Source organism: Fukomys damarensis, unplaced genomic scaffold, assembly GCF_012274545.1.
Source record: "Fukomys damarensis isolate Sample0158 unplaced genomic scaffold, DMR_v1.0_HiC HiC_scaffold_15, whole genome shotgun sequence".
NCBI lineage: Eukaryota > Metazoa > Chordata > Mammalia > Rodentia > Bathyergidae > Fukomys > Fukomys damarensis.
This window is the reverse complement of record NW_022900927.1, coordinates 36,101,932-36,118,098: the sequence shown is the minus strand read 5'-3', so window position 1 is coordinate 36,118,098 and position 16,167 is coordinate 36,101,932. Positions and strand designations below refer to the sequence as shown.

At 38.4% G+C, this 16,167-nt stretch overlaps 1 protein-coding gene across 1 annotated transcript in view; it reads right to left on the bottom strand.

The window, feature by feature from the left end:
- Lgr5 (leucine rich repeat containing G protein-coupled receptor 5) overlaps positions 1 to 16,167 on the bottom strand; it is a 77,473-nt gene that overhangs the window by 13,395 nt on the left and 47,911 nt on the right. Inside the window, exons 4-10 of the mRNA XM_019206543.2 lie at positions 11,808 to 12,023; positions 9,708 to 9,779; positions 6,756 to 6,824; positions 5,300 to 5,371; positions 1,796 to 1,867; positions 1,573 to 1,641; positions 1,360 to 1,431 (exon numbers count right to left, since the gene is read on the bottom strand). Coding sequence (XP_019062088.2) covers positions 1,360 to 1,431; positions 1,573 to 1,641; positions 1,796 to 1,867; positions 5,300 to 5,371; positions 6,756 to 6,824; positions 9,708 to 9,779; positions 11,808 to 12,023 — 642 coding nt within the window. The remainder of the gene's footprint in view (positions 1 to 1,359; positions 1,432 to 1,572; positions 1,642 to 1,795; positions 1,868 to 5,299; positions 5,372 to 6,755; positions 6,825 to 9,707; positions 9,780 to 11,807; positions 12,024 to 16,167) is intronic.

Sequence of the window (16,167 nt, the reverse complement as noted above, 5' to 3'; positions counted from 1 at the left end):
AATGGTATAAAGAGAGAAAGATGAAAGAATTAACATTAAGAGTTTACAATGGCCCAGATGTGCCGCTATAAGGGTTTGACATATAGTCATTTAATCTTGATGCTGAACCTCTGAAGAAAGGGCTACTTCTTCATTTTATAGACTGGGGAACAGCCTCAAAGGGATAGTAACTTGTTCAATACTCTACGATGATATATAGGAAGCCTGGAGTTGAACAGAAAATCAGGCTTTGAGGCCTTTGCTTTTGATTATTTTACCTCAGTTCATGTAGTTTTGGACCTGTGGTTGACTATTCACTATGCAAAACTATGGAGGCTTATGCAATTTAAGGCAGAATTCTAAGGTGGCCCTCAAATTTCCACTTCTTGTTGTACACATACTTTCTCCCAGTTATTCAATCAAACTGACTATATTCGAATTTAAACTCTGCTACCTTCTTCCCATCTACAGCTTCTAAGGCAGTGTGAAGTGAAGAGGAAACTTGTTCTTTTACCCCTACCTGATGATGCTGGTGAGTGATTCCGAGCCTACACAGTCACTGCACCACCATGTCACAGCCTGGAGATGAGGGACAGGCAGAGCCAAAAGGTTCTACCACTTAGTGTATATAGTGCTCCTTGTTCTGCTACTGAGTAAAGCTGGAGGTGAAATGACAGGCATTCAGCTGCCACAGGTGTCTATTGAGTGAGAGCAGAGTCATAGCATGAGACAAAGGGTCCTGTCATTAAGTCCCAACAGTGCCTCAGGGGATAATAGCACAATGAGTGGGAGTTGAGGGAGAAGGCTGAAAGTAGGTCAAACCAAAGCTCTTCAAATCCCTATACACTACTTTTCATAGAACATGGGGAAGGCAGGAAAATAAGTCCTAAGTCAATAGAAATAACATGTGCAAACTGTTTAATCATCAGATAAAATATTAGAACACAGTGCCCTCAGCCCAGAAGAATATTTGGTCACCTTTATCAAGGTTTGTGCCAATTTGATAACTCAATTCTTAGTTTGGCATTCATCTTGGGTTGTTGATCCATTATGTTATTTTGTTCTGCTCTGCAAAGCCTTAAAAAAGGAAATGAAATTACTTTGGCTTATTCATATCCACTTTCTGAAAGGAGATGTGTGCCAGTTGGAACTCTAATGGGCGGCTGTTTGTACTTGGAAACAAAGGGTATGTGTCCATCGTTACCCAGGGTCGTGGCACAGAGCCTGGGCCAAAGGGGCAACAAGGAGGCCTGACCTCCTAGAGACCTGCAAGGAAAGTACTTTCTCCCCTTTTAAAGGATTACTGAAATACTGTCTTCCATTTTTCTTTTAAATGGTAGTTGACTGTTTATACAACATTACTGCCTTAGTGATACGCACAGCACTTGGAGATTAGGTAACTGATCACAGACGGTTTGAGGAAGAGATGAGATTTGTGCTCCAGTTAAAGTCCTGTCAAAACATAAACCAGACATAATTATTTCATTCATGCTTTGCACAGTGACATATTTTGACTCACTGATGTTAAGGCTGATCAGGCTCCAAAGTTAGTGTATTTTCTGGGGAAAGTTAAGAGTCTACTCAAGTACTTACAGACTCTCCAGGTTGGCAGTTCCAGTTAAGTCAGGAAATTCGGTTATTTGGGAAGCACCATTCAAAGTCCTAGGGGGAGGAATATGTAAATATTACTGGCAGAAGGTTCTAGGAAGGGATAATTTAAATTGTCATTTTTAGAGTACTTCAACAGGTAATACTCATTTGGTCTTTACATCAGTCCTGCAATGTGGGAGAAATGTGCTCTAAAAGAGACACTTACAGTGTTCTTAGTTCAGGTAAATGCTGAAAAGCCGATCTTCCAACAAACTGGATGGGGTTGTCATAAAAATGTCTGAAAAAATCCAAATACCGATGTCTTAGTGTAAAACCTGAATGATGTGTATCTGTTTAAAATTTCAACTAATACACTAAATATATTTATGTAATTTTGTCTATACTATATTACACAACATTACTGTTTACTTGGTTTCAGGTGAACCTTGACAGTGTTTTGATTCACATTATGACACTTTTGGTAAGAAATGCATCCTATATAAAATTTAAAATTTCTGATACTAAGGCAGATATGAATGATAGTTACTTAAATAAAAAAAAGGAAGTGAACTGACTACATTTTAAAACTTTTTCTGAACTGGGCATGGTGGTACACACCTGCAATCCCAGCACTAAGGAGATTAAGGCAGGAGGATCCCTGCAAGTTCAAGCCCAGCCTGAACTACCTAGGGAGACCTTGACTCAAAAAAACAAAAAAAAAACCAAAAAACAACAACAAAAAAAACTAGCCAGATGTGGTGGCGCATGCCTGTAAACCCAGTACTTGGGAGGCTGAGGCAGGAGGATCGCTATGAGTTCAAGACCAGGCTGGGCTACAAAGTGAGTTCCAGGTAAGTCTCAACTACATAGAGACCCTGTCTCATAAACAAAAAAAAAACCAAAAAACAACAACAAAAAAAACTAGCCAGATGTGGTGGCGCATGCCTGTAAACCCAGTACTTGGGAGGCTGAGGCAGGAGGATCGCTATGAGTTCAAGACCAGGCTGGGCTACAAAGTGAGTTCCAGGTAAGTCTCAACTACATAGAGAGACCCTGTCTCAAAAACAACAACAACAACAACAAAACAAAAAATCTTTTTCTGCCTTTAGCATTTGTAAAATATTCATTGAGTAGCAAAAAGGTAAATTAAGGTACAATTGTTACTATTAAAGAAAATAAAGTCAATCTACTGGAGGTTTTTCCTTCCTGTCAAATATTGCATAATGTCCATATGGGTCTCTTCAAATTATTTGTGAAGAAATGAGTTACTCGGAGTTTTTCTCACATTAGAATTTTCTTGAATTAATTATTGCTCTGAAAAGTGAGACAGTACCAGAACTTACAGACTATTTTGTTTTGCAGATGTTTTAATGTAGGTGAAATGTATTTATTTGAATTCCCTGGTCAGTGGAGCCCCTTATATACTTCTTAGCTGAGGCATCCTGCTAGTTTAACTAAATTAACAAATGTTCATTGGTTTTTACTATGTTTATAGTATGAGGGTAGATATGATGAGATTTAAATATTTATTGAAGAAACTGTCTTTGGGTATCTACTCTGCTCCTGGCATTATTCTAGATACTGAAGGTGTGGAGCGAACTGATGAAATGCTCCAGCTCTAAATGTTCCAGCTCTTGGATCAGGTGGGACTAAAGAAATAAATAACAGCACAGTGCCTTCTATTGGACAGAGCACTTCCATATATCTGTATCTATTTCAATGGGTCCATGCAGCAATTTTTATGCATAGTGTAGGGACAATATTCTTTACTTTTGGAAGAGAAAACTGAGACTTAGATACCGTGGGAAGCTCATTACCCAAGAGCCTCAATCTTTTTACTTGTTAAACTGAGGTAAAAATTCTTAGTTGTAGGATTCAGGTAAAAGTTAAAACAGAGAATGCATGTGTGATATCTATCACAGTTCCTAGAAAATAGTCATTACCCAACAAACCTACGTCCTCTTATTCTTTGATCCTTTTTTCCCCTTGGGATTAGACAGTAAGTAAGCAAAAGAGCTGGAACTGGAATATATGCTTTATGACTTAAAAGTGGGATTTTCTTCATAATGGCATATCATTCGTCGGCTATACTATCTGCTCACAGGAATGTAATTGCTCTCGTGTACATGTACAAATGAATGTACACTGGCTGTACGAATGTACTTACTTACATGCGTAAGGGAGAAATAAGGAGTTCTGTGGTTGTCAGGAGAGAATGTTTTCATATGTTCAGGGACATTAAGAAAAAGTTCATGAAATGGAATTTAACATGGGCCTAGGAGACAGAATTTCAACCAGCACAGTGAGGGGACAGAATTATAAGAACAAAGGAAATAAACAGACTTTATCTAAGAACATAACTTAGTTGGTCTGATTTATGACCTGTGGCAGTAGGTGCTCAGCCTCTTCCTGATTGAAAGTAGATGGGAAGTGCGGAGGTGGTTGACAGGGCCTGGAGCCAATCACAGAGATGGGGTGGGGCATAGGAAAGGGCAGGTAAAGACGAGAGTTAGAAAGGAATGCAGGAGCAAAGAGAGGAAAGTTTCAGGAAAGAAAGCAGCCAACACTGTGGAACAGTGGATAGAAGCTCAAATATCTGTGAGGGGCTGCTAGCCCTCCTCAGGTCCTATTAGCATGTCAAGAGAGTGATTCAAAACCAGGTCCCAGGCAGCAGGCAAAGTGGAGCAAAGGCGGAGCAATTTGCAAACTTCTTAACATGTAAATACTCTCTAACGAAGACTAAGGTTTATTGGCCAATACACTTTAAACCATTAGTTTGCCAAAACATTGCCAGAGCATTTCAAAATGAAGAATGGTTTGTTAGTTGGTTTTTCCGCCCAGTTGTCAGCGCTAATTGGGACCCCCAACTCATTCACGACAAATGCCACATGGTTCCAGAAAACCTTTGATCCATTTGGCATAGGACAGACACCTGCCAGTAAGTGCCCCTGGTGTAATGTTGAAAAATCGTCTTTACTCTTTTGTATATTTGGGACCTGTCACCAAGGACAATACTGGGCTCTGAACCTACCTGGTCAGGTGTCTTTTAAGTGGGTCAGCCTATCCATTGTATATTTTATCTTCCTTTATGTCTATCATCAATCTGTCTATGCTAAATGACAAATAGAAATTCTTTGTAATTATAACTATTTTATGGTATAAAAATCCTCAGGTACTCACTCCTTTTGAGAAAATATGACTTTTCTAGAATGCCATCCTAGTCTCTATAAATGTGACTCAATGCATGGCTTGATAATGAAAAGAGACTTACCATAAACCAATATTCCTCCCTCCGTACTGCAACAATTTAGGCAGAAGTCTATTGTTTGCGAAGATCCTTATTTACATAAGATAATTTATATTTCTAGTATTCTTGAATTGAAATTCTGAATGATAATGTGGCTTTCACACTGATGATCTAAAACTCAGTTTATTTCTTAGAAAACAAAGGTAACTATAAGCATTAACAAACTTAATGGTGAAATGCAACAAGACATCTGAAAATATGAGGCATAATGCAATACACATTATAGATCCTAAAAAATGTTTTAAAAATATTTGTTCAGTGCTCAGTTTAAACCTGCCAAATAGCTCCTTATATGAGTCTCTGTACAGATTATTACTATGACTGAGGTAAGCCTCAAGAGAATATAGAACATATATTGTATTGTAAGTACAATATACACTATGTGTGAAGATGCACAAACCCCAAAGTATTTTGATTACTTACATTGTAATAAGAGAAGGGTTGCCTACAAATGATTTCTCAGGTATTGACCTGATATTGTTGCTATGAAATCCTCTAGAAAGAGAGAAAAAAAATACAGAAAATCATGTGTGGGATAAAATTATTTACTAGCCCTCTCCACCCCCTAGTGTGGTAATAATCAGCACCTTTGGTAACCAGAGGACAACATATTTAAAACTTTGGCATTCTCATTTACTCTCAAAGATAAAAAGAAACCACATACTGTCTTCTTGGACAAGGCATGGAGAGTCTGTAATTATGCTTTGTGGAAACTTATGACCTAACACTATAAAAAGAACATCCATGTGTTAATATCCAGTAGAACATGGTTGCATAATAGCCTGAGGTGTGGAAACCATATTTGGACAGAGGATTATGATCACTCCTTCTTACTCGATTTGGAGATAGAAGAGAAAACCGACTTAAGCTGGAGTGAAGTAGACATTTAAGTAATCTTCTTATGAGGACAAAGTTTCCAGAATCAAAGGAAGGTGCCTCAGCTCAGTGAGTCCGTAATAATAAATTGATTCTCATCTGTCAGGGTGATGCTCTCTGAATGGCACAGGACCAGAGTCAAGGATCTCAGGGTCTTACGTAGGCCAATGGCTGTATGAGAGGAGGCTGTCTTACGGTGCCTGATCCTGTACAAGATCCTCCAGTAGAGCCACACGAGGAGTTTGCTGAGGCAAACTGCTTGCTGAAGGCTTTTTCTTTTAAACAAGGTACCCTGTCTACCTTCTTTGGCTGAGTGCCTTATTTCTTACTGCCAGGGGAACAAGATTCTAGGTTTATTTTCCTTTGTAAGTGTTAGAACATCACCTCTATAGGTAATGGTATTCATTTTCTTAGGTACAAAGAAAAGCCAATTAAATTTTATCATCTAAAAAATATACATGTAACCTAATGGCTGATAGCTTTCTTTTAGTAAACTTGTGTTTTGAAAAATTAAGTTTTTATGCAGCACTGAAGGAATATTGTGTTTAATGAAATGTGTATGAAGGCATCTAGCCTTCATGCCTAGATGAAGGCATCTTTGTACAAAGAACATACAACTCCATCAATCCAGATCTATGCAAGCTAGGTAAGTTTAGATTCTTAGAAATGCTTAGCAAAGGCTGAATTTAGTTATAGTTCTGCAATCTGTAAAGTGTATACATGTAAGGTGAATAGGTATGCCTTAGAAAAAGAGAAAAGAATATGGCTTATAGAAATATGAAATACCTTTTTACATAAGTAGATGAGTAACCCATTGTATATTATAACTGATATTTGCTGGTGATTAGAATCAATTAAAATGTATTTCAAGTGCACTTTTGAATCATTATGTGAGCTTTAAAATTCCTTCTATAAGTCATATTATGTATAATAATAACCCATATGTTCAAAATAAATTCACAAAGACTAAATTTCTTCCACTAAAACTGTCCTAAATACTTACAGTTCCTTAAGGTTGGAGAGTGTCCTGATTGCAACGGGAAATTCATCGAGGTTATTGTAATTTAAATCTCTGAAATGAGTAAATAGTATTTTCAGTTTTTCATTATAACACTCACAAATATAAAACATACATTAGATAACATGTTATCCCAATGGACCCATATCACTGGTGAAAGTTCTACTTCCTTTTCTTTATGGAGAGGTTTTCTTGGCTTGCTTACCACTAACACTGCATAAGCATTTGTATTAAATGGTCTTTACACTGATAACATAAATTTCAGACTCAAAATCCAATGGCACTGGAGCTTTTAAACCAGGGAGGGACATGCAGCTAGCTTCGAAATAGGAGGGCTGCTTGCTTGGTGGGGTGTTGACCACTTGCTGGTGGAGCTCTTTGTCTAAATGTGGCTCACTCTACTGCCAGCTTGTGTGTGCCCCACTTGAGGCTCCTGGACTACACCCCCTTTCTTGCTTTCTCCTTCCCTTCTGGGAGATAGGATATCTCGGAGGGCTGCATTATTCATGACTCCCGTGGAGAGCCTGCATGTCTCTCAGTCTGAAGTCCAGGATTAGACTTGCTTCTGGAGAGGTTTATGTGACACAGGGTACTCTCAGGAAGCACATCTGGTCTAGAATTTTCTCAAATCAAAAATAGTGATTCAAATCAGAAGTATAATGTTTTCTGAGGCAAAACTCTATTTTATCCCCTCACACAGAGAGAAGGAAGGGCCAGACAATCTCCAGTCATTAACTTCTCTGTCTGTTATGACACAAATGGCTTTTCAAGTGTATTAGTCACAAGTGCTACTACTCCACATTATATCTACAACTTCATATGAAAAAGTAATTGCCTCCTGCTCTCTGGGAATGGCAGATTTCCCAGAAGATATAGAAAAACCTTTTGGTCAGGCAATCAGATATGGTTAGATCCTCCTCTATGGAAAGGAATTGTTATTTAATTTTAAGAGGAAGATAATTTGACTGAGTTAAACATGAATCAAGATTCCTACTTGTCTGGCACAAACCATATTTGAGCTATACCCCAGGCAGGAAACTTGTGTCTTTTGTGGACATAAATTTTCTTCCTGTTTGTAAATCTCTCCAGATGCTCTGTTCTGATTAAACGAGGATTGGACCTTTATAAATTACTTGGATTTCTAGTGAGGAAAGGAAGAGGTTGGAAATAACCAATTTACTGATCCCCTGCAGCCTTGGGCTAGATGGAGGGAAACAATAAGATGCATATGAATTTTATCCTCAAATATTTTGCCTTACGGTATTTATATTCAAGCTTAGGTCACAGATTGTGAACAGAGACTGAGTGCCCAAACTGCAACCCATCACAAAGTGTCAACACTGCAATTAAACCTGACTACTGAGGTTTTAGTTTAGAAAAACAACTCACAAATTAACATCTTTTGTCCTAAAAAAAAACAACCCCAAAACAAATGACACGAATGCCATAAGTTGCCTACCACTAGCCCAGGTCCTTAACTAGCATTGGGAAAAAAAATCTATTTATGGAAATATCCAAAGTCCATATTTTTTGTTGTTGTTCTTCAACAACTGGAAGGTGATCTCATTTGAAGAGAGCCCGCACATCAATCCGGGGTAGATAAGAGAGTTCTAGTCTTTCCTAGCTGTTGATAGAAATTGCTGCCTATGCCATTAAGTTGACATCAAAGTCTTGCCTAAACAAGTTCATCTTTGACACCTATGAGGAAGCAGTGACTTAAGGAAAGTTGTTTGTGTTTATCTACAACAAGACCATCATCAGGTGGTCTTTCGAAATTACGGGCTTCAAACTTGATTAGAAGCTAAATTGACCATGTGCAAATTGCTAAACTTTGTATGTAAATGAACAGTGTTTCCTAAGCCCGACAGAAGTGGATTTTGGTGCTGTGCTTCCCCAGTCCTGAGCCAGTCCAGAGTCAGCATTTTAGATCCAGTGCCCTTGTCCATCTATTGTACTCAAGTATTAAAAATGTATGGGTCTCACTGCAACCATTCTCTTCTCCCAGCATAATCAGAACTGTCACTGCATATCATTCTACCTCTTCCGCTTAACAAGGCAGTGCAGGTAGGTTCCTCCCCTGGGAAAAGCCTAAGACCCTGGAGTGGCCCAGGAGAACCTCTACGTTGGCTCTAGGAGAGAGTCTAGCTAGCTGGACTCATCTTTATCATCAATATTAACTAAGACCTGAAATTTTGATCTATTTTTTGGCAGTAGAATCTGAAGATAAACGTGGGCTAGAGAAGGAAACAAATCCCAATTATGCTGCTGATCACATATGCAATATTAATACTGCATAATGATTGCAATATGCAATATTACATACGTAATATTGGCAAAGTAACTTACCCTCAGTATAGTCTATGATAGAATAATAACGTTTGCTCTCCTGGGGTGTTTATTAAGTTATTGGAATGACATGTTCTCAGTGCAATAGCTGATTATAGAAATAATCAATAAATAGCAGCTATTATTACTTTTTTTGAATTTTTTAAGCACAAATACTCTCTACTTTCCAATGAAATGCCTATTTATCTCAGATTGAAGACTCAGGCATTTTTGTAGTCTGCATCTTCTTATTCAGCAGGGGGGGCCAAATTCATGAATAGTGAGCCTGAGTAACAATATGCAATTGATCCTGGACAGAATACACAAACCTAAGCAAACAGTCACTGCTCAGAAGAAACATGTCATTTAATTTAAGAGATAGTCTAATTATCACTCTCATCAGATTAAAATAAAATCTCAGTTTCATGTTTAGCTCTTTGGTGTGTGTGTGTGTGTGTGTGTGTGTGTGTAAGACAGAACCACTGTAAATATGTTTAAAGCTCAGGCAATTAACCAAACCAAATAGAAAGTTTGGCTTTAAGGCTATTTTGGTTCCTTCAGAATATTCATGAAAGCACTGAAAAAAGGGAAACAAATAAAAGGTCAACTCACAAAGTCTCCAGGCTGTGGAGCCCATCAAAGCATTTCTTTCCCAGGGAGTGAATTCTATTGTTATGGAGATGCCTACAGGAGAACATTACCAACAGTCACAAGGCACTGCATACAGCAAAGTTAGGCAAAACATTCTGATTGCCTAAATCCAAAGAAACCTATACTAAAGAATGCAGTAGTCATAGGAAATGAATAATTATAAAAGTCTATGTGCCTCATTCATTCATCTCATCGATGTCTCTATATCATAGAATTTAAAAGGAACCCATAGTTTAACTATTTGGCTTTGAGATATCTGGGAGTATTAATAATCTGAACATCAATGATATAAGTACATTCAGATTTTTCTGAGTATTTTCCAATATAATTTGTTCAGCATGACTAAAATATAAAAGGTTAAACTGAAATATTGACCATCATTGAGACAAGGAAGCTAGAGGAAAGGTGACAGATGTACTCAGCACAATTTCTATTAACATTGCAGGATTATAAAGGCTACATTCCCAGTGTGGGGCTACGGGTCAACAGGAAACACGATTTCAGTTACAGGGACTGGTGATCAGATTTTTTGGCTGCCCTAGAAGATTAGCTATCGTGACACAGTGTTAATATGTATAATTAACATCTTTAGCTGAACTAGTGAGTCAGTTAGGCCAAAGCCACTGAGAACAGCTGTGTATACAACTGCAAGCTGGACCAATTCCCAAAGGGATTTTGGAAAATGGGTTTGAGGGGGACAGGGTGAAAAAGAATAGCCGAATCTCTGTAAATACATTTCCTTTAGTGGAGAAAAAATATTAAAACATATACCCAAATTCTGGTAGGTCAGTTGCATCATCTTATATGTGAAATTCAGTATAGATACTTATTAACATCCCCCAAACTTCTTTCCCTTTCAAACTAAAATATCTATTTTAGTTTCATGTGCGAGCTATGTACATTCATTAGGGATCTTCTATATGCGACAGATAAAAGGAAGAGGATTGAAGGGAATCTAAACAGATAGATAAGATGTTGGCCAGCCCTGAAAGAAGTATATACTACTCCTTTGGAGAGACAAACATCTAATCTAATCTAGTAACAAATGAGATGAGAGAAGGCAGCAGTGAGTCAGTCGGTGGGCATGGAGTGAAGGGAGGAGTAGGGCAAGAAACCTTCCTCAAACTTCTAAAGGGTTAGGGTTTGGCTTTTAAGAGTCCCCAAAGTCTCCGCAGCACTGTGCGGAGGTGGAAAGAACTGAGCTCGTTGGCGTGTCCCCTCCAGTAAAGCAGACACTGGAACCCACCCCCTTGCTCTGTTTTTCTTTGCTTTCTCGCTGCTGTGAAGTGAGAAGCTTTGCTCAAATGTGCACTACTTGCTGTGATGTTTTACCTCACCACAGGGCTAAAAGCAATGAGACAAAGGACTAGGGATTGAAATCCCTGAAACAATAACCCCAAATAAATCTTTCCTATTTTAAGTTGTTTATCTCAAGTATTTTGTCACAGCAGCAGAAAGCTAATGATCTTACAGCCTTTCAGGTGGCAGCTATTTTCCTAGGTCAGCATTAACTGGCTACTCTGATTTATACACGACAGCATGCTGCCTCCACCTTAAAAAAGAGTCAATCATTTTTCAAACTTTTACTTATTTGACAATCATTGGAATTTAGTAAAATAACAAAATCTAGAGCTAACAGGGAAAAAGCTGTACAAATGCATTTTTCACTGTCAATGATTAGTTTTCCGAACTCGTAGCTCAAGAAATATTTACTTGATATTATTAATATATATTATTAAATAATAAGGACATCTTTCAATGTAACCTGAACTTTTCAATTATTAAAAAAAATCAAAGAATTTTTATTAACGGTGGTTACTGTACTAACTGTATTGTACAGTGATTCCTTGTACAATATATAAGGGGTTCCACTAAAGCAGAGGTCAGATTTTATTATCTTTGTGTGCCCAGTAGTGTTTGGCATTTATCAGGTGCTTGATAAATGTTTAAGTCATTTACACAACTGGAACATTTATAAGTCATTTTGGGGAGGGACTCGGGGGCATTTTCCTTTCTTAAAATGACTCCATTAAAGCTATCACAAAAATCAATAAAACTTACAGAACTACCAAACTGGAGAGGTTTCCAAAGGCATAATCTGGTATGTGATGTATATTGTTCAGGGCCAAGGTCATGGCTTGCAATGCTGACAAACTTCTGAAAGCCTGGGCAGGGATTTCTGTCAAAGCGTTGTCATCCAGCCACAGGTGCCTTAGGGAATGCAGGCCGCGGAAGCAGCTGGGAGGCACGTAGCTGATGTGGTTGGCATCCAGACGCCTGCGGAGGCAAGCAAGGAAGAAGGGAAGAGAGAGCAAAGTCAGGCAAAAGACGGACTTCGTGGAAAGACTCTCCAGGTGTTTTACAGAGTGAAACACAGCTTGCGGTGCTCTGCGTCCCTGACGTCCAGAGCATATCCCTCTCCTGATGGGTTGTCCTTCTCACTCACGGGGAGTGGTCTTCACCTTTTGCTTCCTAAACCCGCCAAAGAGACATCCTCTTTTCCTTCTCTCATCCCGAGACAAACGTATGCCGTTAGAGTCGTGGAAATTTTTTTAACATACTAGCCACAGCGATCTATTAGTGTGTTCCATAAGTTCTGGGAAAAGATGATTTCGGTATTTGAAAGGAACTGAATAATTTCTAGAGGCTGTAAGATAAGTGTTAGAGAGGGGAGAAGCAGCCCTCCCTTTGTCTCAGTACAGTGCCAAAGAGCCTAACACGAACAGGCTGGCTTTCTTGCTCACCTTAACCATTTGCCTTGGGCAGATGTTTGTTTTAATGACATTTTAAACGAATAATAAAATCAACAGCTTTCCAGCTTTTGCTTCCTTTTCCCACACTTCACTTTCAAACGGGAAACTACATCTAAAAATAGGTTTAGTCAATGGGCTGTTGAAGCTTTGGAGCCAGCAGAGGGAGTACAGTACATTTATTTTGCCTCAGTCCAATATAAATAGTGGCTATAATTGAAATGCCTTCACTATATTCTTGGAAGTGACAAAACTCACGCAGGTTAGTATTTTCTGTGGGGTACATGAACAATAGAACCACCATCACTCACATCTGCTTCCAACAGCCCTTGCTTTTTTTTTTTTTCAGTGTTTTTAAGACTCACACGTTTGTTTGCATTTTCAAAGCTAGGATTAAAAAAATACATGCTGCATTTGAAGCAGTCCATGTATTAGGAAGGATCAGAGAAGCGCAAGAGGATTTTGGAAACATTTAAGACTAAACAGATGCCGGAAGTATGCCAGGATCACAAAATAATCTCTTTTAAACCAAATTTAAACAGTTTAGAAATAGAATTCTCTGTGGTAGCAAAGCTAATCTCTCTGGAAAGAGGCTTCCTCACTTTTGGTCACATATGTCATTCTCATCATTCTTTGGTTCCTATTTCTCTCGACTGTGTGGGAACAATGATACCTTAAGAAGCCTGGGCCAGATTTTGGTAATAACTGAGTTTAGATCACTTGGAATAAATTTTAAAAGTTGGAAGTCTTGGTCCATATACACTTAAATTTCTAGTACAGCAGCCAGTTGTAGGCAGCAGAAACACTCCTTCCCCACATACAAATAAATGAACTGGACGTGCTTAGGAGAACTCAGTGCTATCTCTTCTACCTTCTCCAGCAACAGCGGGCTCGGCCCAGGTTCAAGATATGCTACAATCTCTCTGGGGGATGAAGAGGGATTATTTTTGCATGACTAGTAGTAAAGCACATATATAATCCCTTCTTAACTACTGCCCTGACTAAAAAAATTAAAGCTGTATACTATAGTATACACCTCTGAGTTTTAGTTGATGTAGGGTCTGATTATTGCCAGTGGCTTGCGTATCAAAAGAGGTGGCTCCTAAATATCTTCAAAATGGAAAACCTTCAAGTTTAATACAAGTGTTGGAGTACATTTGTAGAAAAGGCTCTGTCATTGTGGAGTCATAGGCTTGTCTTCTTTGATATTTTTAGTTGCTACCCATGTGAAGTGGTCCTGGTATCTCTTCCTTATGTTAATAAATACATTTCTCTGGACAGATATCTTTTTTGTTGTCATTGAAGTATTGGAGATTGAACCAAGAGAGGGCCAAGCTACATCTCTAGCCCATTTATTTATTTATTTATTTTTTGTTTTTTGTGACAGGGCCTCACTATGTAGTTGAGTTTGACCTGGAGCTCACTATGTATCCCAGGATGGTCTTGAACTCACAGAGATCCTCCTGCTTCAGCCTCTTGTGTGCTGGGATTACAGGTATGCGTCACCATGCCCGGCTAATTTATTTTTTATTTTGAGACAGGGACTTTCTAAGTTGCCTAAGCAGGCCTTGATATTGCCATCTTTCTGTTGTATCCTCCTGAGTAGCTGGGATTATAAGAGTGTATCACCAGGCCTCATTGGACAGATACCTTTTATGAATCACATTTTTTCCCTCAGAAAAAAAGAGTGAAATATGTTCTTGCTGCATTATCATCTTACATAAAATTGCTATCTGAAGTGAAATGAGTAAGTCAGAGCAATTATTCAGTTTTAACGCTTACTATATAAATTCTCCTGGACCTAATAATACTCCCCAGCATAGAACTCCAGGTATACTGAGTACAGCATTGAAATGTCTTTCTACTAAAGAGTTTCTTCATTTAAGAAGCTTGCAATAAAAAATTTGTCTAAATATAGTATTTTAAAGTGCATATCTACCTGACCTCAGAGTTTGCAACCTAATTCAGAGTGGAATATTGATCATACTGAGGAGCATTATCTGATTTAATCTTCTCCTCCCAGCTTTCTTAAAGTATAACTTACAAATAAAAATTATGTACAGTATGATGTTTTGATATATGTGTACATTGTTAAATGATTAACTCAAGCCAATTAATATATCTATTATGTCTCACACTAATCATCCTTTTGTGGTGAGGATATTTAGAATCCAATATGTTAGCAATTTTCACATATACAATAAATTATTACAGGTATCATGCTGTATAACAGACCTCCAGAATTTATTCATGTTGTCTGAGAATTTGCACCTTTTGATAAACATCTTCCCATTCTCTCTGTCCAGCCCCTGGCAGCCATCATTCTACTGTCTTCTATTTCTGATTTAATCTTAACAGAATCTCCCAAGGCTATACTACCAGGGTATGGAATTAACCCCATCACTTATACAGGTGGTTCTTACGGAACAAGGTTAAGACTGTGGACACAGCACTGGCAGTGCCCAAGTTGTGCCTATTCAGTGAGTAAACAAAGAACTTGTATTGTGTTAATCTGGTCTTTTCAGGGAGCTGGAATTCTCTATTCATATGCTTGGAAAATGGAATATTTAAGCACTGAAGTGTAAGATAAACATCGCTATACAACACAAAATATAGTTCAATTATACACTTTATTATCAAAAGCAAAAAATGATGGCATTCTATAGCTCCACTTTTAAAGTGATTCATTGTTATAGTATTTCCATTTCATACAAGTCACAAAGAGAAAGTGTGTAGGTGGTTTAGTATCTGAATTAGCCTCAAGTTCAAAGTAGTACAGCAGCTGCTGGGCCATGGACAAATCAAGAAACCTCAGCTTTAACATCTATAAACTGGGGATCACTTCTCTCTAGCTTATAGGGTTTTCTTATGATAAAAAGCAATAATACAACAGGGAATTGTAAGTATAAAGTATCCTAATGATTGTAAATTACTTTTATCTGAAGCAGATTAACAATTTTTGTTTTTGTCTTTTGAGTACTGAACTACTAAGAAAAAAGTGGTAAACTCAAATTAGCTGGGGCAAAAGTTGTCTAAAACAAGTATTAAATTGCCAGTGAATTTCAGTTCTGAGAAAAATAGGGTGTTTATTTTGTTTCTTGTAAGAGAAATAATTAAGAAATATTTAAATTAGACTTAACAGGGAACGAGCTAAGATGGCAAAGTGGTTAGTACCAGTGACACAGCTCCTCCTAGACAAAGTGCCCAGAGTTTGGAAAACAACATCTGGGAGAGGCAAGAGAGCGAGCGAAGGGAACAGGTAACCACGAGGGAACTGACAGAGGAGGAGGAGACAATAGGATCCATTACTACGGAAGAAATTGCTCACTAATGCGGACCAGAGACTGCGCAGTACAGGCAGCGAAAACAATTTTGCTGTACACTGTGAAACAGAGACCCAACTTGGATCAGAAGAATTTTATGTAATCGAAGACAACAGTGACAGCACTAAACACTGCTTCCCGAGTGGACCTTCCTGGAGCCAACAACTGGCGAGTGAATGGGAACAGTCTCCACACAGTCACTCAGAGCAGCGGATGGGCGAGGTCACCATCTTATTTCAAAAAGCTTGGAGGGCCAGGGATTTGGCTTAGTGGTTCTGCGTCCTGCCTTCCAAGCACAAGGACCTGATTTCGATCCCTGGTACCACCACCAAAAAAAAAAAAAAAAAA